General features: G+C 37.9%; 1 protein-coding gene across 1 annotated transcript in view; it reads left to right on the forward strand.

Annotated features, from left to right (window-relative positions):
- Positions 1 to 21,783, forward strand: part of OPN5 (opsin 5) — a 47,243-nt gene that overhangs the window by 11,599 nt on the left and 13,861 nt on the right. Inside the window, exons 3-5 of the mRNA XM_007484056.3 lie at positions 4,355 to 4,525; positions 9,078 to 9,412; positions 19,946 to 20,187. Coding sequence (XP_007484118.2) covers positions 4,355 to 4,525; positions 9,078 to 9,412; positions 19,946 to 20,187 — 748 coding nt within the window. The remainder of the gene's footprint in view (positions 1 to 4,354; positions 4,526 to 9,077; positions 9,413 to 19,945; positions 20,188 to 21,783) is intronic.

Consider the following 21,783-nt stretch of genomic DNA (forward strand, 5'->3'; position numbering starts at 1 on the left):
ATTGAAATGATCTTTTATGGTTTTTTTTCTGATCACTTCTATTCCTTGTTTTGTTAAGCACTATCCCTCTAGCCAAAGCTGTGAATGGTATATACTTTCATTTTCTTCTAATTTTTTTCATAGTGTGAGATTTATTTTTCAATTTTGAATATCCATTTTTAGTTTATTATACAATACATTTAAAGACATCCATCTAAACTTAATTTCTGCCCAAATTGTCTTCTAGTTCCCCCATCAATTCTCACCAAATAGGGAATTCTTTCCCGAATACTTTATATATATGGGTTTGTTGAACATCGGGTTATATAACTTAGCTATTATTATATTCTTACATATCTTGTCTCTTACATTGGTCTGCTTCTCTCTTTCTTAACCACAATAAAATATTGTTTTATGATTACTGCTTTATAAAATAACCTGAGATCTAGAAGTGCTATTTCCTTTCAATTGCTTCTTTTCTTCATTGTTTCCCTTAATATTTTAGACCTTTTGTTCCTCCAAATTAATTATACTTATTTTTGTTTCAGTCCATCCATTTACTGATACTTAAAGATAATATTAACAGAAAGAGTACCCATTGTAGTGAAATGACAAGTCCTTGATGTATTGGAGCATTCCAGGTCTTCTCCTTATAAGCCCTAGTTTGGGAAAATATTGAGAAGAATGTTGACTAAAGAGAGTGCTGCAGCAATAAATAACATGACCATCTTTCAGATTGCTTCCTCACTGACCATGGAGCTAGTTACTTTTCAGTTCTAATTCATTCTTTTTAACATAACAAGAAATTTCAGCTGTCACTGTTCAATAGGTGTTTGGTTGCCTCTGTCAATTTAATTCAATTCAAATAACATATATTAATCAGCTACCATGTGCAGAACACTCCTAGGCACTGGAGGAGCTACAAAGTTTAGCCAAATTTCTCCAAATGGGGATTAGTATTGCTGTTAATGAAGACTGTTCTCCCTTGTCCTTCCCCCCAATATTCCCCCTCCTTACCACCACATCTTAAAATCCCTTGTTTTTTCAAAGCATCAGTTTCTACATGAGACCTTTCCTGATTCCAGCTGCTGGTATCTTCTCTCCTGAAATTGCCTGATTTTTACTTTGCATTAAAATTGTTTGTATTTACTTGCTAATGTATATGTTGTTTTCTAATAGAAGGTAGGCTCCTTGAAGGCAGGAACTGTTTTATTTTTGGTTTTGTGTCCAGAGCATAGCATAATTCCTGGCACAAAGCAGGAACCTAGTAAGTGTTTACTGATTAATTGGCAACACTCCTATTAGCTCGTTTGGCCACGATGTGGTGCAGATGAAGCCATAGGCAGTACCCCCAATCTCCAGTGAGGCATCCTGCAAGTCTTTTGTATTGAGCACACTGGAAAGCTAATGAAGAAGAGTTCAGATGAATTAGTAGGAATTCATATTCAAGACTGAAAAAAATCAACTTGCTGTATGGATGGGGAATCAGTAGCTGTGAATTTTGCACACAGAGGACAACATAATTGGTTTAGGGAGGGTACTCTCAGATAATAGTTACTCTGTTACCTCTCCTTGCCTCAGTTCATTCACCCGCAAAATTTAGTAGTTTTTCAGTCTAAGTTATGGGACATTTCTATTACAACAATAACACACTAATGTAGTCTTTTCCTCTACAACTATTTTATAAATTTAAAAATAATTTTATTAATTTTATTTAGTAATTTTTTCTCTTTTACCAGTTGGATTTTTTTTTTTAAGTTTAAAGATTCATTTTCTAACATTTGGAGTTTCTAACATTTTCTAAACATTTGGAAATTGTTTCCCTCTCTTCCTTCTTTCCTGAATATGTAAGCAATTTTTACATGTGTTATATAAAATATAATTCCATATTAATCATATTCCACCATATGTTGTAAGGTAGGCATACAAATATTATGCCCATTTTACAAATGAGGAAGCTGAGGCCCAATAAAGATGAGTCACTTGCCCAGGTCACATGATTCTTAATAATAGGCTCTGAATTTGTACCCAAGTCTCCTATCTCTAGGCGCTATCCATCTAATCAGCTAAAGCAACTTCTTTAGACAAGCAGATTATATAAAACCATTTTTTCCCTTCCAATATCTATGTTCCCTTTAGGGAGGGAGTAGGCCACTAAATTTAATACAGTGACTGAACAGGAAAGCCTGGATGAATCTAAGCAGAAACATGCTTTCTAGAGAGTCAGAGAAAAATATAGAGCTCTGATAAATAAATAATGAGTCCCCAAGGTCCAAGGACAGAGGCAAAGAGCTTGAGTCTAGCACTTACTGAAATTGCTTTCCTTTATTTCATGGAGATATGAGCATAGCAAAATAAAATACATTTTTATCAAATGGAAAAGTCAGGGTTTAAATCTAGTTCCCAGTGATAGCCCTACCTCAGATATTCCTGATTCCAGACCCGCTGCTCTGACCACTGTTCCACCTGGCTGCCTTTATCTAGTTCAATATCCTTATTTTTCAGATGAGGAAATTGTCTTTTTTCTTTCTTTGTATTCCCCATGTGTAATACATCCTGGGATACAGTAGGTACTTACTAAAGGCTTAGTTACTGACTGAGTGATTGAAGTCCTTAGAGGGTGATTTTCTTAGGCCATTATGGGAAGTAAATATCAGAGACATAATTTCAAACCAGATCCTCTGAGTAAAGAGGGGATCATTAATCAGCTTAGCCAGAATAAATGGATCAAATTTTCTTGTGAGAAGAGAGTTTTGGTGGGTGAGAATATAAGCAACAGTGGTGCATCCCACCAGGTATCTGTAGGGCACTGCTCATCCTAGACTGCTGGGGGATCTTTATCTAATCCAGTGTCACAATTTGTATCAAAATCATTGACTGGGAAGGCAATTACAAAGACAGGGCAAGGGTATTATTAGGTATGCAGTAGGCTTGGAGATCACCGCAAATGCAACTATGTATTATGCCTCTTTGTTGGCCATGGCCCCTGCACACTGCAGAGCAAGTGCTCAGTTTTAGGATTTTACACAGAGATTATTTGTGTCTGGAGCATCTGAAGAAGAGGAGAAAGATATAACCTTGAAGAAAAACATTCTTCGGTATTTTGTCTCAACAGTGAGTTGTTCACAATTTTTCGTTTGTTGTTGTTGTTTTTTTTGATGTGTAAATTATTCAATAACTGTCAAAAGATGTATTGTCCCAAGATAAATTTACACAATTCTTCTAATATTCTGAAACTATTTACTGCTTACAGTGTCATTAAAGAATTTTTATCATGATACCATTGATGGAAACTATTGGCCCAGGCCACCTTTGCAACTCCATAGCCTAGTTATCTGGATGTTCACACAAACTCAAGTTTGAAAAACAGACATAAAAAGGTGGAAAAAAAATATTGTAACAGGAGTTAGGAGCTCTGAGTTTCCATTCTCCCTTTGCCACTGCTTACTGTGTAATTTGATCTCTCTTGCTTTTAATTGCCTAAAACATGGATGGGAATATTCTAATTGCCTGAAGACAAGAGACTGGAATAGTTTATGTCCTTACTATCCTTCTAGCTCTAAAATGTATATGGAGGCAGGGGCTAGACCTGTAATTTCATATATTTAGAGAACTCTCTATCAATGCAGATTAGTACCTTTCTTGGCAATTTCTACTCTTAGAAGGTTGCTTGTTATTTAGTGGCTTTTTCCTGGGTTACCTATCCAGTATATGTCAGTGATGAGATTTCAATTGAGATCACACTCTTAAGTCTGTCTCTCCATCCACTATGCTATACAGTATTTCTAATATCTATGAATTAAAAAAAAATATCAGTCTCTTGTCCCTGATGCCTATGGAAGCAAAGAGCAGCTTCTCTAGACCCCTTCTTTCACTCTTCTCTTTTATCTCTACCCCATAAGGTCAACATATTTAATGGGTTAGAGAGGAGAAATTCAGACCTGAATGAATTCTGATTCTATGAAATTTTGTTCACATATTTAAATCTTACTATATTTTCCAAGATGTTGCCCTTGTTCTCCCAGTCACTTAGAAAGGAACATGATTGAAGATGATTGTAAGCCATTTGCAAGACAAGAATTAGAATTATGGGACTTAAGGTTGGAAAGACGCCTTATTTCCAATCCTCTCCTTTTACAGAAGAAGGAATTAACGTTCAGTGAAAATGTTCAAATTCATATGGGTAGTGAATAAGATCATAATCTAACTCAAGTGCATAGTGCCGACTACAATACTGCTTAGTTTTTGTTCCTGAAGTTATCTCTCTTCTAAAAAATCTAACAAAAATGGGGAAGGGGATGCTGCCAAGGGAGGAGTAAATGATTGCTTTGACACCAACATTTCCCATGGTAAACTGCTTTTTTTTCTTTTCTAGTTGTAGGCAAGCCTTTCACAATCATTTCTTGCTTCTCTCACCGCTGGGTGTTTGGCTGGGTTGGCTGCCGCTGGTACGGATGGGCCGGTTTTTTCTTTGGCTGTGGGAGCCTTATCACCATGACTGCTGTCAGCCTGGACAGATACTTGAAAATCTGCCACTTGTCTTACGGTAAGTTGGAAGGCTCCTGAAGAAGTGTCATTCTCCTTTCTTGATAGGCAGGGCTGAAGATTGGTTTGGGAGGATAAAGTCAGATACATAGACCTTGAAATGGCATCTGTGTAATCCCACATAGATTCCCATAGCCCAACATAGTCCGGGTTTTTTTATTTTTTTTAACATTATCTCAAAATCCTTTTTAGTACTTGACCTCCATCCTGGAGAAAGTATTTCATTTTTCTTCATACAGGTTGCATCTTCAGTTCTTCCTTATGTGAAGGGAAGGAGCACAATCAATGATTGGAATCCTTACATAATAGATCCTCAGTCCATCCACTTTAGAGAAAAATGTAACTATAATTTAAAGTGGCCTTAATTCACCCCTTAGGATCAGGTTCACTCCATCGTTGAGTCCAAGGGGACTCCAAAATGGAAGACCTTGTCAAGGAAACAGGCTACAGATTTTTGAACCCCTCTGTATCCCAGGCCAAGTCTATGTGGAGTCATGAATAAAATATTTTAGTCAAAATATTTTCCCCCCTCATCAGAGTGGAATGGGTTGGGGGTTGTAGATATTGAATCAGTAGGGAAAAAAATGATAACATTGATAAAAGTTTTCAGGGATTTATAAACTTTTTTTCAAGTTAACCCTTCACTATGCTGAAAATATTTGAGTAAATGGTTTTTCCTCTTTGGACTCTGAGGACTTGGGGAATCAGAGGAGCAGCTGGTTTAAGTTTAAGCATTTAGGCTCAAGTTTAATTAACCCCAAAGGCTAAAGTTTAGGTATTCATGGAATGCTCAGGGTAAGTACAATGTTTACAGTGATATTTAGCAAGACTAATCTTTGATTCACTTGTCAATTAATTTTAGCCTTTAACCATCAGCTAAAGCTTTGAGACCTTAGACAAGGGAGAAAAATGGGTTGTTAGTTTTGTCTATCTTAATGTGATAGAATCTTATCTTTTTACATTAATCTGCAAGGGGTGGAATTTGGACCTATGATTTCATCACAGTGTTTTAATGAGCACTAGATTACTTGTTTGATCATTCCTGCAACCCTATCCCCTCAAGCATTTTTGGAGTTGTTAATAGATCTAACATGAGCCAAGATGTCAAATACAATTGGTTGACAATCATTTACTGATCAGTGATCATTGTTTTGGGTCATTTCAGTTTGAATGGAGGGACATTGCTTTCAAATTTTATAGTTAGTGTCAAAATTTGGGCAATTAATAATTCTATGGATGTAAACAGGCTCTTGTTTACTCTGGAAGAGAAGGAAGGCTTTTAGGCCAAAACAATACCTTCTATTTCCCAGGGAAGGTATGACCAAACAAGTTTAGGGGACTCTAAACATTAGCTTCTCTCTTCTCTAAAGATTCTGCTTTAGGCTGTGGCTTTGCCTCAGTCTAAGGGATGATGCTATTGATTCCCAGAAAACAGCTGGGAAGAGGGGAGGCACTGAGCAAAGGAATGGTATGGACACTGGCTAGTTTTGCAGTTTTCTTTATAGTCTGGCTTCACTGTTTTGTTTGAAGTTGTTTGGACATCCCAGAACATCTGAAGCACTCATAGCATCACAGAATCATAGAATCTTAAGAGTGGAAGGGATCACAGAGGTTAATTGGTCCAACTGCCTATCCAAGACAGGATTCCTTTTTATAGCATCCCCGATCGCAGGACATCCAGCGATCCTGTTTGAATGCCTCCCGTGATGGGAAACTTACTACCTCACGAGGCAGCCTGGTTCCATTGTTGTTAAACGGTAATTTCTATTGTTGAGCCAAAATCTGCCTCCCTGTAACTTCCACCCATTGGTCCTAGTTCCCTCTGGAGCATCACAGAACAAATCTACTCCCTCCTGTATATGACAACTTTACACGATATCCAAATGTAAGTACAAAACACCTCACAAAGTCACTTATATATGTTTTTTTTTAATTATCTGTTTTGGATGATCTGTGCCAATGCTCCCTTCCACTAGGGTGGATAATTGAGAGTGAACTGCACACCACTCTGTTCCTAGATTGTGAATTTTAAAACCTTTGATCCAACTCACAGTGTGATTCAGTTTGATAAATGAAGATTTTAAAATGGCAACAATTGTGTAAATGCAATATAGACTCTAGTCACTAGACAAGGTACCAGAGTGGAGCGAAATGTGCAAGTTCTTTTCCTATTCTTTCAGAATTCAAATCAATTTAACAAACACTCATTATATGATATATGCAAGGCCCCATGCTAGGTGCTGGGGTTACCCAGAGAAATAAGACCTAGGTCCAGCTTAAAGGAGTTTATAGTTAAATTAGAGAACATAAGACATGGACATTAACTATAATGTAAATTAGACTGTAGGTACAAAAGAGAGGGTCTATAGAGTGCTGTTAGAAATTTCAGGCTGGAGGTTACTTCTAGGTGGGGTTGGAGGAGCCAAGAATCAGGTAAAGTTTTGTGGAATAAATGACATGAGAGTTTGGGTTCTTGGGGGGGGGGTGATAGGATCATAGTTCTAGAACTGGAGAGAACTTTAGAAACCATGAAGCCTAATCCCCTCATTTTAGATGGGGAAACTGAAGCAAAAAGGATTAAGTGACTTGCTGAGGCTCACATAGCTACTACATATCTGGATTGGATTTGAACTCAGATCTTTCTGACTCCAAATCCACTTCCAAATCTAGATGACTTTTAGCTGCTAGGAAGAGATTTGTGGGATGGGAAAGTAGCCCATTGGGGGAGACGATTGAGTGCTGAATCACAGAGTATGTGAAGGAAAGCATGAAAGAAGATTGCAAAGGTAGGTTGTAGGTAGAACATGGAAATACTTGAATGCCAGTTAATAGAGTTTATCCTTCATTTGGCAGACAGAGACATCAGAGCAGGGGAAGTTGTAATCAGAGTCCTACATTTGGCAGTATTGTGCTAGATAAAGTGGAGGGAGAAGTGAGACTGGTGGCAGGAGTACCAGTCAGAAGGCTTTTAGAATAATCTAGGTAAGAAATAATGAAGACTTCAATTAGTTTTAGCTATGGGAATAGAGAAGATAGATTGAGAAAACCAATTTATTTTAATTAAAAAAATATTTATTACATATCCACCCTGCAGAATCCTCTGTTAGACCCTAAGGGAGATACACAGTTTAGCTGAAATGTGGCATGGAGCTTCCAGTCTGGTAATATTATGGCAATACAATGGCTAGATCAAATTGGATGATTGGATATAAGGAATGAGAGAAAGGAACCTCTGAGTCTGAGGATGAATACATCAAGCTTCTTTGAAATTTATCTTTGTGTTTAGTTTCTGATACTTTAGACTAGACAGATAAAATATCCAGAATTCCACTTTCTTGACCGTACAACTAAGGGATGTGTTTTTGTGTGAGTGTGTGTGTGAGTGTGTGTGTGTGTGGCTCATAGTAGCATTTTTCCTGTTTAAAGGTATAGCTGAAGCTTCTCCTTATTCTGAGGCAGTGAACTTGAACTCCTAAGAGTGTTCCCTTGAGTATCATTGTTGCTCTTTTAGGATGGCAGGATGTAACCTTTTGGGGGATTCTATTTTGGTTAATGGAAGTTAGCTCCAAAGGACATTGCTCTTCGTTTCCCAAGTGAACAGAGGGATATTTACAGAGAATTCCATTTGCAGTGCTTTCTGAGCTTCCCTTTAAGATGCTCTGGCTCTCTCATGACTGCTATCAGAGAGAGATGATTATGCTAATAAAAACAAGGAGGCTGCACTGCCAGTTGCCACACAGAGACAATTGTTTTAGTGCTATAACATATAGTAATCATCATCATCTCCTCCTGTACATACATACACATTTCCTGACAAGGACATTGAGGTCAAATGAGATAAGAAGGTGAAAAAGCTTTTTGGAAGAAAGGTGTTCAATAAATACAAGGTATGATTTATTCTTTTTTCCTCGCCTGATATGAATTTGTCTTTGAGCGCATTTGGGTGCCTAGTGGAGTAGAAAATTTGAGGAGCCCCTATAAGGTTCCTCTGTTAGAAACTCTAGTTTAACCCCCTCATTTTCTGAAGAGATTGAGGTCTAGAGAGGCTACTTATTGGAGGTCAGTCAATACAATCCATCAGTGGCAGAGGTGGGATTTGAAGCCACGTCTCTTGACTCCTAATTCAGTGTGCTTTCTGTGGCACCATGGTGAATCCCCTGGGTACATGAAATTCCACTGTTAGGGAGCCATTCTTTTGTATTAAAGCTTTATGTCTTTTAGAAACCCTTATTAAAATAGATCTCTGGAAAAGGTATTGTATTGAGTGTCATTAGCCCTTAATATCTTATTTAGAGCTATTGCCAGTGAATTTATATATGAGATTATTTTTATAGGATAAGCTAGCTGAGAGGGGCCCCTGGATAAGTTGTATTTGAGGGAGAGAGCTGGGAAATCTAAAGAGTATAGGGTACCTCCTGGGGAGGATGCCCCAATGGGGGTGTTCGGAAAACCTTTGCAGGGAGTCTCCCATGCTCCGGAAATAGGTGGCTCCTTATACGTAAGGCTGATTCTCAGAGCTTCTAGGTAATGTTTTTTTTTCCCCTCCCACCCAGGGACTTGGCTGAAGAGACACCATGCCTACATCTGTCTGGTAATCATCTGGGCCTATGCGACCTTCTGGGCAACCATGCCCTTGGCAGGTCTGGGGAACTATGCCCCTGAGCCCTTTGGAACATCCTGCACACTTGACTGGTGGCTAGCTCAGGCCTCTGTGACGGGACAAACTTTCATCCTGAACATCCTCTTCTTCTGTCTCTTACTCCCAACTGCTGTGATTGTGTTCTCCTATGTGAAGATCATTGCTAAGGTCAAGTCCTCTACCAAAGAAGTGGCCCATTTTGACAGCCGGATCCAGAGCAGTCATGTGCTGGAAATGAAACTGACTAAGGTACTGGAGTGATATATTGAAGGAAATATATATTTCTGGCTCTAAAAACTTAGTTGGGACATAAAAGAGAAAGGAGTGAGGAAAAAGAAGGGGCAGGGAAGCAGCAAAAATAGATTGAAAAGGGGCAAGGAGGTGGCTCAGTGGATAGAGAGCCAGATCTGGCGATGGGAGGTCCTGGATTAAAATCTGACTACAAATACTTCCTAGTTGTGTGACCCTGGGTAAGTCACCCAACTCCACTTTCCTAGTCTTTATAATTCTTCTGCATTAGAACCAATACCTAATATTGATTGTAAAAAAGTGGTGAAGATGCTTGACTCTCCTCTGTCACATTGTTTTGTTACCATTTAATTTACATTTCTCTACACATCTCTATTGTACTCAATTTGAATACAGAATCATCAAGATGGAAGGGAAGGGAATAATCATTTATATAGTGCCTACTTTGTATCAGACATTGTCATTGTTTTAAGCACTTTTTATAAATATCTCATTAAATCCTCAAAACAGCTCTGTAAAATAGGTGCTATTATCCCTTTCTACATTTGAGAAAACTGAGGCAAACAGAGATTAAGTGAATTGCCCAGAGTCACATAGCTAATAAGTGTCTGAGATCATGTTTAAATTCAGATCTTTCTGGCTCCATGATCAATGCTCAATCCACTATATTACTAAGACTAAACCTTCAACATGATTGAATTTAACCCCTTTAATTGGATCATAGGTTTAGAACAGGAAGGGAACTCAAAGATCATTTAGTCCAACCCCTTCATTTTACAGATGAAGAAACTGAAAGGAGAGGTTTCGTGATTTGCACAAGGTTGTACAGGTAGTAATTGTTAGAGACAGGCTATGTGCTCAGGTCATCTGACTCCAAATCCACTGTTTTTTTCACTATGATTGTCTCTGTCTGTCTGTCTGTCTGTCTGTCTGTCTTTCTCTTCTAAATATATAAATATTGCTCCTTTAGAAACTCAATGTGATTTTAGACATTTCTAATTATATTGAGCAAAATATGAATGCTTGAACTTTTACTTGTTGGTCTTGGTCCTGCTTCCTTAGAACCAGATATAATCTTCCCCATGATGAGTCTTCAAATACTTGAAGGCACATATCTCCTCTTTCCCCTCAATTTCTAACCTCCATCTTTTCTTGCAGCTAAATATCCCCAGTTCTTTTAACTAGTTTACTGTCACCCTCAGTTTTGGTTTATGAGGTTAGCTAGCATAAAATGATGGTGTTAGATTCAATGATCTCTAAGGTTTCTATCAGTTCTGTCATGCTGTGGTCCTGTAGTCTTGAAATTCTTTTGAGGATGATTATTTCCTCCTAGGCACAATACCTTTAAATTCCTTATATCTAGATTCTTGGGCTTCAGCTAGGTTATGCTGATTACTGGCAAAAAGATAGCAATTATACTTTGCAATGAACCTTTTGATCATCAGAATAAGCATGTGATAGGTGCTACAGATATTATCCCCATTTCACAGATGAATAAACTGAGGCTCAAAGAAGTTACGGGACTTTTAAAAGACCACACAACTTGTAAATATTTGGGCCAGAATTTGAATCCAAGGCTTCCTGACTTGTCCAGAGAGCTTTTTGCTATGCCATATTGACTGGATTCTCTGTCTCTGTCTGTTTCTGTTTCTTTCTCTCTCATAAAATATTTCTTCTTTAAAAATAACAGAATGCACTTATTGATTTCTAATGACTGATATTTGAATAATAAAGTGAAGCAAATAAGTATTTAATATTTAAATTTCCATAAAGTTTCAATATTTACTATTTGTTAAACAATGCAAAGAGATCTATTGCTTTTAATACAGTAGTGTGCATTATCTTTGTTTGCATTATCTTTTTTGATTTTTTTAAAAAACTATCTATTTATCTGTCTGCATATCTACTATGTATCTAGTTGTCTATCATCTTTTTGTCTAGGAATTTATTATCTTTCTCTCCTGACTGGATAATAATAATAAAAAGCAAATCCTCATGAAAAACATGTATAGTCCAGTAAAACAAATTCCCATATTAGCCATGTCAAAACAACACATATATATCTACCATTCTGTATTTTTAAGTTCACCACCTCAGGGGATAGGTAGCATGTTTCATCTTTAGATCTCTGAATTCATGGTTTTTCCTTACATTGATAAACATTCTTAAATCTTTCAAAATGAACAAACAATTTTAGTGCTATATCAGAGTCCTGATACACTGGATAAGAGAAAATGAATGTGGCATTGTGGATGAAGGGCTGCCCTTGATATTAAGAAGTCCTGTCTCTGACACAAATTTGTCGTGTGACTCTGGATGAGGCACTAAATCTCTCAGTGCTCAAGCCAACTCAATAATAAAACTACAAATTGCAGTGAATGTACCCAAATGCATTGGTAGAAGGGATTTCCTTATCTTGGAGTTCTTTCTTACAGGTCTATTCCCCATCCCTGTCCTTCAGTTAACCACTCTTTGTGATCCCATTTAGGTTTTCTTGACAAAGGTATTAGAGTAGTTTGCTATTTCCTTCTCCAGTTCCCTTGCCAGGTGAGGAAACTGAGGCATAAGAGTGACTTGCCCAGGATCACCCAGTAAGTGTCTGAGGTCTGATTTGAACTCAGGAAGATGATTCTTCCTGATTTCAGGTTTAGCACTCTATCCATTGTGCCATCTAGTTGCTTTATCCCTTTCCTACAGACACTTAAATGTACTACTTCAGTGATTCAACTGCCATTATTTTTCATCATTAAATAACCTTAATTTACCCTACCTGTGCTAAGATGAAGATAAAATTATGTTAGATCTTTCCTTTTCTTAGGGCCAGAAGCCTTCAAGTTATTAATTCTGAATGAAACTAAGCTCCTTCGTATTGGGCTGCTTCACTTTGGTGTTTCCATGCTCTGTCATGACTTGGCATCATTCTTCAGCCACTTTGCTCTGATTCATGTGTCTGAAGCATTTGATTGTGCTTACTACAACCACCATTAAGACCTGATCTCCACCTGCATCTTGCTAATCTTGTTTTTTCAAGGGGAAATTCAGGCTCCAAACTGCATACAAAGTCCTCAGGTTGGCAAATTTATTCCATTCATCCTTTTTGGATTATTCTTGCCCTCATAGTAAAGCAGAGAGAAAGAGAAATATGAAGCCACAGGGGGATTCTCTGAGTTGGAGTAAACCTGCAGAGAAGCTCTTCCCAATAACAAAAAACAGGCCTTGGCAATGATGACTCCATCTTATCGATTCCAAATAATGTTGCCTTTAGCATTCCCCATTTTACACTAAGTGTTTCAGCTTCTGCAGGTGTCTATTTGGACTTGTCTTCCTGGCATTAAATTCTTAACTTTTCTCCTTCTTTGTATTTTAAATAATTTTGACAAAGCATGATTTTTAAACAGTTAATGCCATGGTTCTCCAGATTCATTTCATCCTTAATAGTGCCCAGGAAAGGGTCATTAGGCATTAGAGTTATGTAGTGGCAAGTTTAGGAATCATAACACCAGGGTTTGGTTCCTGAGCCTCCAGCTTATTAGCGGTGGGTCCTTTAGTAGGTCATCCCATGTCTCTAGCCTTTGTTTTCTTTCCTCTCTGTGAAATGATGGTGGTACACTTTCACTTGATGATACTTAAGGTTCTTCCCAGCAAAAAATCCTATATTCTTTTAGCCAAGATCCTTCACTGTTGCTTCCTTGAAGGATCTTGTAATTTGGGCTGATGAAGGCAAAGAGCACACTATCCAAACCAGCTCTTTTATGGTTGGTTACCTTAAACAACAGCCCTTTTCTGGGCATCTGTCCAGGATAGTAGAGTTAAACCTCATTAATTCAGATACCACTAATTAGAAAGCTGAGATGATTTAGACAGAAACTAGGCTGAATTTGATCTTTGACTATACATAGAAAAAAATGGTTTGCTAAACAAATTAATAGTGTACACAAGTTTGACTGGGAGAATATTTGACTACCTAAGAGTACAAATGATTCCATAAAACCTTTAAGGTCTTTAAAGGTATACAATGGATTTGCATCTATATTTATAGCTACATATATAAAGAATTTCTTATACTAATAAAATCAGGTATAGGACAAAAAATGAGGCAGTTGGTATCCTGATTGGGAATCAGGATAACACATTGTCCTGAGTTCTTCTGATCTCATATATGTGTGTGTTTAAAGATTTTATGTATTTATATATACTAATTTCATAGATATATACTTATTCTAGATAGATAGATAGATAGATAGATAGATAGATAGATAGATAGATAGATAGATAGATAGATACACACAGCTGCTAAATTGGCACAGTGGATACAGCACCAGGCCTGGAGTCAGGAAGACCTGAGTTCATATCCAATGTCAGATACTTACTAGCTGTGTGACCCTGGCAAAATAGTTTAACCCAGCTGGCCTCAGTTTCCTCATCTGCAAAATGAGCTGGAGAAGGAAATAGCAGTATCTTTGCCAAGAAAACCCAAATGGGGTCACAGAGAGTTGGACCTGTCTAAACAATATTGAAATACATACACATACTTAGTATACTTTTACATATCTATATCTATATGCATATGTGTATACATGTATGTATACACTAACTTCATATATATGTGTATATTGTATTCTCCCTCTCCCTCTCTCTCCATCTGTCTCTCTCTCTCTCTGTGTTTCTCTCCCTCCCTCTATCTCTCTCTCTATCTTTTTTCTTTCTTTCTTTCTGTCTGTCTGTCTCTCCATAGAGATGCAACTCTATAACTCTATACAGACACATACACAGAAGCATGGTGCCTTGCCCTGGGTTTTGAAGGCAGTATGTGTTAGGGAAGGTATTTGAACCCAACCTTCTCTGAAGTTGAGGGCAGCCCTTTGTCACTATTTCATATGCTTCCTAAGGCAATGGATACACTATGTACAATTGTTATGGATACATGAAGTACCAAAGGACTACTAGAAAGTATTTGTTCTACTTCATTCTTGTTACTTTCCAAACTCAGAAATATTAAAACTCTTTTTCTTTACAAATTCAGACTGGGCTTCCCCTATGTAAGTGAGGATTTTGAATCAACTGTCAGTGCTGGCCAGGTTCTTAGAGGATCTTACGTCTACCTTAGGATCATTGACGAAGAGATGGAAGTGACCCTAAAGGCCATTTCATTCACTTCATTGAAGAAATTGAGGCCCAGGGATCAGAAATGACAAACCCAAGATTGCATAATCAAAAACCATTTAATAAAGCTCTTCTATGTACCCAACACCATGCTAGACACTGGAGCCACAAAGACCTAAGTGAAACAGACCCTGGCCTCAACAAGTTTATGTTCTACAAAGAAAACAACATTGTAACCCAGGTCCTTGGAATACCAAAGCAGTGCTCATGCCCTAGTACCATGGCTTCTGTGGAAAGCCATTTTCCTTCTCATTGTTGGGTTTTAGATACTTTGTGACCCTTTGATTCTTAGCTTCTGGCTTCCATGATCTTCTGGTGCTGTAAAGAATAAAAATTCCATTCCACACAGACACTCTACATTCATTACCTACAGAAGGTTTTATTTTGTTTTCTTGATTTTGTTCCTCCCCTTTGTGGTTATTCAAGGTTTGAACATCATAGTCATGCTTTCTCCTCTAATGAGTTCTCCCCCTAAATGCTATTTATAGCAGGTGATTGGAACAGAGCCATATGTGTATATGACTACTTTGGGTTGGCCCTGTTAAATATTTCTTGGCACTATGCCTTGCTCTCCCCTCTGCTTATTATCTGGTCTCTTCTGTTCAGAGCCTGGCCAGAGCCTGGGGGCCTTCATTGGACTGCAACGGATGGCCAGGGTTCCCCTGTAACATGGTGGGGAACACTGTCCTAGATATTTAAGATGGAGCTCCTGTGCCTTAAGCCAATTCCTGCCCATTGGGGTTATTTTGTGCTCATTCTTGACCTAAACTGAAAAACACAGATGCATGGAGAGGCCTGACCTGATTTGCATCCTCTCTTCAGCTATTCAGCTATCGTTTTAACCTGTTTTTGCTATTTCAGTGTAAAGAAAACTGCAACTAAAATTTAACTGCCAAAGAGACTTTTATTATTATTATTGTATTATTTTTTAAAGTAAAATCAACATTCTCCACTTGGACCATTTCCAGGGCAAATAAACACCTGGATAGACAGAGTTGGAATCAGAGGTCTGGGGTTTAAATCTTCCATCTGCAGTTTAACAACTTTCTTCTTGAAGCTGACCTCCTTCTTGAAGTTCACTCCCCCAGCCCCAGAAATTCAGGCTCTTTTATGGTGGCTTCTTGTCCTTTCCCCTCTTCACAGGGGCCAATCACAGTTTCCAAATTGCCCAGACACTGGTGAGCAGTGTCTGTGAGATTGACTTCTCACCTTCTTGAGGGGTAAATTCTCATCAAAAGGGTTCACAGATTCCTGGCTGATTGAGTTTCTGAGCATGTGAATTCTCTTAAGTGGTTTGCAAGCTCCTCCACCTAGTTCAAGCTTTTGTTGATTCAATCAAAAGGAAAACAAAGGAGGGTTAATCCTGTTTTCACAATCTAGTGAGGTACTAAGTAAGGGTACTTAAGTTATTAAACAAAGTGTTAACTCCAACTAGGCAAAGAGAATAAAGGATTCCCTTTTTACAAGTGTAAACTAGAATAGACAAAGAGAACCAAAATTTTCCTTTTACAGATGGAGAAGTCACTTAATTTCTCTTGGACTCTTAAGATCCCTTCCTGCTATAGGTCAATGATCTTATCTGGTATGACATTTGTGAAGTCACTTCTCCCTAGACCTCAGTTTCCTTATCTGTAAAATGAGGGATTGGGCTCACTGAAATTCCTTTCACTTTGATCCTTCAAATACTCCCAGGACATTCTTGGTCCCTAATCTGTATTTTCCAGATGTAGAGTATCTAAAATGGACATCATTAGGGTCATTCCTTTGTCTTAATGTAATAATCCACATACACTCCTTGCTAAGCACTGTTTCTGCTTTGCATTCAAGAACAGATGATTTCTGAGATCACTCTCAGTTCTAAATATATGACCCATTGTCTCAGTATCTCAGTAACTAATTTTTCCCTTTTGAAAGAGTGTGGAAAAGTCAATTGATTATCTTTGGCTGACATGCATTATAGAAGTGACTGGCCCAAGGTCACTTAACTAGTAAGGGTCAGAGATAGGATTCATACTCATGTCTTTTTAGACTCCAAATTCAACAGTATATACATTTACACATATACAAATACATATTTTATAAGCACATACATGCATTTATATGTCTATACAATACAACATATGAATAGGTACATAGATACATGTATGTGTATATTTATGTGTGCATGTATATGTTGTTGGGCTATTTTTAGTCATGTTCAACTTTTTTGTGACCTCATTTGGGATTTTCTTGGCAAAGATACTATAGTGGCTTGCCATTTCCTTCTCCAGCTCATTTTACAGATGAAGAAACTGAGGTAAATGGTTAAATAACTTACTTAGGGCAACACAGTTGATAAGTATCTGAGGCCAGATTTAAACTCAAGAAGAGTCTTCCTGACTCCAGGCTGGGCACTCTATCCATGACATCACCTAGCTACCCCTTCATGTATGAACAAGAAAATGTGTGTATGTGTGTGTTCACATACATGTTCTCATATTCAATATGGTTTGACCACCATCTTTTATCCTTCTCTTTCTCTCAGAGTCACATTATAGTCAATCAAATATGCTTTGTATTATTGGCTTTTATCTAAGTCTGGAAGGAAGAGTATATCTCAGAATTACTTCATTGGTTCTATCTGGGATCCGTAGTATAGTTATCTCTCTAATTGTGTCTTTTCCAAAGCTGGGGCAGATAGTACAAATGTTTTAAGTAATTCTTGAACTCCAATGTGAACTCCCATAAAAGAAAAAATACATAAAATGTAGGAAATATTGTTTTCCAAGTATTTTCTGTCAATGACTTTGGCAAGAGTGTACAAGTACATGGCATAGAAAATGGCTTTTGAGATATTGTGAAATCAGCACATGAGTCACCAATGGAGAATGGATGAGAGTAATGTTAAGCCCCCAGACATCTGCTAAAGCAATGTTTATTTATATATTTATTATTTATTTGAGAATTTTGAAAAAAGGCGTTCACTGTAGGGCCTTTAGGCAACCATTCTATATGAAAACAAAATGAAAAAAAATCATCCCAGATCAAACAGAGTAAAATTTCAGTCCAAAGGGTCTCTGGAGAAAGATGGCAAGCAAAGCCCAGCAGGAAATTTGCATGTGATTATTAGGCTTGTTTTAATTCTTGGTGAAGCATATATGTACATTAAGGGTGCTAGAATGTGGGGCAGTAATGACTGGCTCTATGTGGAATACTCTGAGACCCTGGCCAAGTTCCTTAAATTCCCTAGCCCTTAATTTTAAAGCAGCTTCAGAAAGGAGAATTTACATTGGTTTTAGAGTAAGAAGACTTAAATTTGATTCTCAGCTCTACTACCCCACCACCTGTGTGACCTTGAACAGCCTACTTTCATACCTTCATCTCTGAAAGTAAGTGACTGTTGAGGCATTTTGGTGGCACAGTGGACAGAGTGCTGGGCTTAGAGTGAGGAAGACCTCATTTTAAATTCTGCCTCAGGTATTATGACTTGGGTGAATCTGGGAAAGTATTTTAACCTTTCTGGGCCTTGGTTTTCTCATCTATAAAATCGAGGATTCAGCTCAGTGGCCTCCAAGGTCTCTTCCAAATCTAAATTTGAGATATTGTGAAAGAGCTGGAAAGGGTTCAGAGGCCATGGAGTCCAACTCCCTCATTTCAGCTCTAAATTCTATGATACAATCACCAATTAACATGTATCCCTGAAGAAGATTCATATTAAAATTTCAATGAGGGCAAAGTTTTCCCTGATGACAAATCTGGGTCACTGAGTTTCATCAAGGTGAACAAATCCCCCAAGTAGGTTTTAAGTGGATGTGGGCTGAGTAATCAGGACAGACTCAGGCAGACGTGAGCTCTTTGGCATGGTTTCTTTTCCCCCAAATTGAGCACATATCAGTTTATTTTAGACTCTAGGTGGATTCATGTCCTTAAATGAATGCAAAATGGCCAAGGCAGAAACTTATGGCAATTAGGATAAAGATTTAAGAATATCTTGGCTAACTCCCACCAAATGGTATCATGGGGGTAACTTTTAAAAAAATTAATTTTATTAAAAAACAAAATGAAACAAAACAAAATAAAACCTTCTCACAGAATCAATACTAAAAATCAGTTGCAAGGTGGAAGAGCAGTAAAGGCTAGTGAATTAGGGTTAAGTGACTTACCTAGGGTCACACAACTAGGAAATGTCTGAGACCATATTTGATTATAGGCTCTCCCATCTCCAGGTCTGGTTCTCTAATCTCTGAGCCATCTAGTTACCCCTTGTAGGTAACTTTGAATTTTCAAAGGCTATGATAGTGGGATGTAGGTTCTAATGTATCTTATCAAACTAAAAGAGTATGGAGGTTGGTTGTTACGTTTATTTGTTTCCAGTCATGTCTAACTCTTCATGACCCCATTTGGGGTCTTAGCAAAGATACTGGAGTGATTTGCCATTTCCTTCTCCAGTTCTTTTGATAGATAAGGAAACTGAGATGAACAAGGTGAAATAGCTTGCCCAGTGCTACAAAGCTAGTACTTGCCTGAAACTAGATTTGAACTCAGGTCTTCCTGCCTCCAATCCCAGCACTTTCTCTACTGTGCCACCTACTTGCTTTATGGAGTATAAATGTAACTATATGTAGAGAGTTCTTTTATCATATGTTTGCTTTTCTTTGTATTCCTATCACTTAGAAGAGTATCTGATACTTTGTAAGTATTTGATAAATGTTTATATATAATAAAATAAAAATAAATTTAATAAATGATCTGGGTGTCAGGGCAATCAGTATTCTACCTTCAAGAATACTTTAAGATTATCTATAAGCTGTAGAAAAATTTCATACGATTTCTGCCCTCTACTCTTAATTACACAATCATGGATCCTTAAAGAATATGGTAGCAGGGTATAGGGGAAAGATTACTGACTTCAAAACTGGTCTCTGATACTACCTGTCTTGGAGATAAACCACTTAACCTCCTTGGGTCTCAGTTTCCTCCTTTGTAAAATGAAAATATTGGACCAGATGGCCATTGAAGTTCCTTCTGGCTACAAAGCTATGATCTAATGACATGGTTTTCAATCTGGGCTCTGCTATTTACTATATGTTACCTTGGCAAATCTTTTCATGTCTCTAGGTTTAAATTTCTTCATGGCTTAAGATATTCCTTCCAACTCTAAGTCTTTGCTGTTATGAAATATTAAAGGCTAATGCCCTATATAGGTATATGCATAATAAAGCCCAATTATATGGAGGGTTGGGAAGAAGGTATTAGGTGGACCTGTCAGGTTGTACATGGTGACTGTTTTTTGTTTTCACTTTATAGTTCTGCATATTTTGGGTTCTTGTCCTTCATACAGTTCTACACATCTGCCAACTGATTTTCTCATTTGTTATCTTTTCTCACCAGGTGGCAATGTTGATCTGTGCAGGGTTCCTTATTGCCTGGATCCCCTATGCTGTGGTGTCAGTGTGGTCAGCTTTTGGACAGCCTGATTCCATCCCAGTTCAGTTTTCAGTGGTGCCAACCTTGCTTGCAAAGTCAGCAGCTATGTACAACCCGATTATTTACCAGGTCATTGACTGCAAATTTGCCTGTTGCCAATCTGGTGGGCAGAAAGCAGCCAAGAAGGAATCTTTGAGGACTTACAGGTAATTTTTATAAAGCACTGACAATGTTTACATTATATTCTCTTGAGTCAAAGATAATAATTTTTGTTCAGAAACCAATAGATAGGATTAGATCATTCAGGGCTGGTGTCTTTTGGTGGAGTGACAAAGCCAAGCTGAAAACTAAAAAGGATAGTGTGTTCTATATGTATAGTGAATAAGATATTGAACTGGGGACTAGAAGACCTGCCTTTTAATCCCGGCTTTGCCACTGAGAAGCAGAGTGAGATTGACCATTTTTTCTGAGATTTGGTTTCTTCATTTGTAAAATGGAGAGATATTATCTATCTTACAAATTTGACAAAGTAACTGTGAGGCACAAAAGAGATAATGATTGCTGTTATTCAGTCATTTCAGGATGGCCCAACTCTTGCTGACCCCACTTGGGGTTTTCATGGAAAAGATCCTGCAGTGGTTTGTCATTTCCTTCTCCAGCTCATCTTACAGTTGAGGAAACTGAGGCAAACATGGTTATGTGACTTGTCCAGGGTTTCATAGCCAGTAAGTTCCTGAGGCTAGATTTGAATTCAGAAATATGAGTCTTCCTGACTTTGGGCCCAGTGCTCTATCCACTGTACTACCTAGTTACTGAAAAAAATAATAGCTTTCATTTTTATATGGTTCTCTAAGGCATTTACAATGCTTTATCCATTATTTTCTTTGAAGTACATAATAATCTGAGGCAGAAGAAGTTACTATTCTCTCTTTCTTTTTTTATCTTTTTTTTCCATTTGAATTAGTTTATTTAGTCAATTTAGAACATTTCCTTGGTTACAATGATCACATTATTCCCCTTCCTCCCCTCCACCCACCCTTTCCACAGCCGACTGGCATTTTCACTGGGTATTACTTGTGTCCTTGATCAGAGCCCATTTCCATGTTTTTGATGTTTGCACTAGGATGTTCATTTAGAGTCTACATCCCCAGCTATAACCCCTCATCCCATGTATTCAAGTAGTTGTTTTTCTTCTGTGTTTCTACTCCCATTGTTTTTCCTCTGAATGTGGATAGTGCTCTTTCTCATAGATTCCCCCCATCCCCCGGGGTTGTTCAGGATCACTGCATTGCCACTAATGGAAGTCAATTACATTCGATTGTACCACAGTGTATCAGTCTCTGTGTACAATGTTTTCCTGGTTCTGCTACTCTCATTCTGCATCAATTCCTGGAAGTTGTTTCAGTTCCCATGGAATTCCTCCACTTTATTATTCCTTTGAGCAAAATAGTATTCCATCACCAACATATACCACAATTTGTTCAGCCATTCCCCAATTGAAGGGCATCCCCTCATTTTCCAATTTTTTTGCCACCACAAACAGCTCAACTATAAATATTTTTGTACAAGTCTTTTTCCTTATTATCTCTTTGGGGTACAAACCCGGCAGTGCTATGGCTGGATCAAAGGGCAGACAGTCTTTTAGCGCCCTTTGGGTATAGTTCCAAATTGTCCTCCAGAATGGTTGGATCAATTCACAACTCTACCAGCAATGGATTAATATCCTGACTTTGCCACATACCCATCAGCATTCATTACTTTCTTTCCTGTCATGTTAGCCTGCTAGGTGTGAGGTGATACCT

Source organism: Monodelphis domestica, chromosome 2, assembly GCF_027887165.1.
Source record: "Monodelphis domestica isolate mMonDom1 chromosome 2, mMonDom1.pri, whole genome shotgun sequence".
NCBI classification, from domain to species: domain Eukaryota; kingdom Metazoa; phylum Chordata; class Mammalia; order Didelphimorphia; family Didelphidae; genus Monodelphis; species Monodelphis domestica.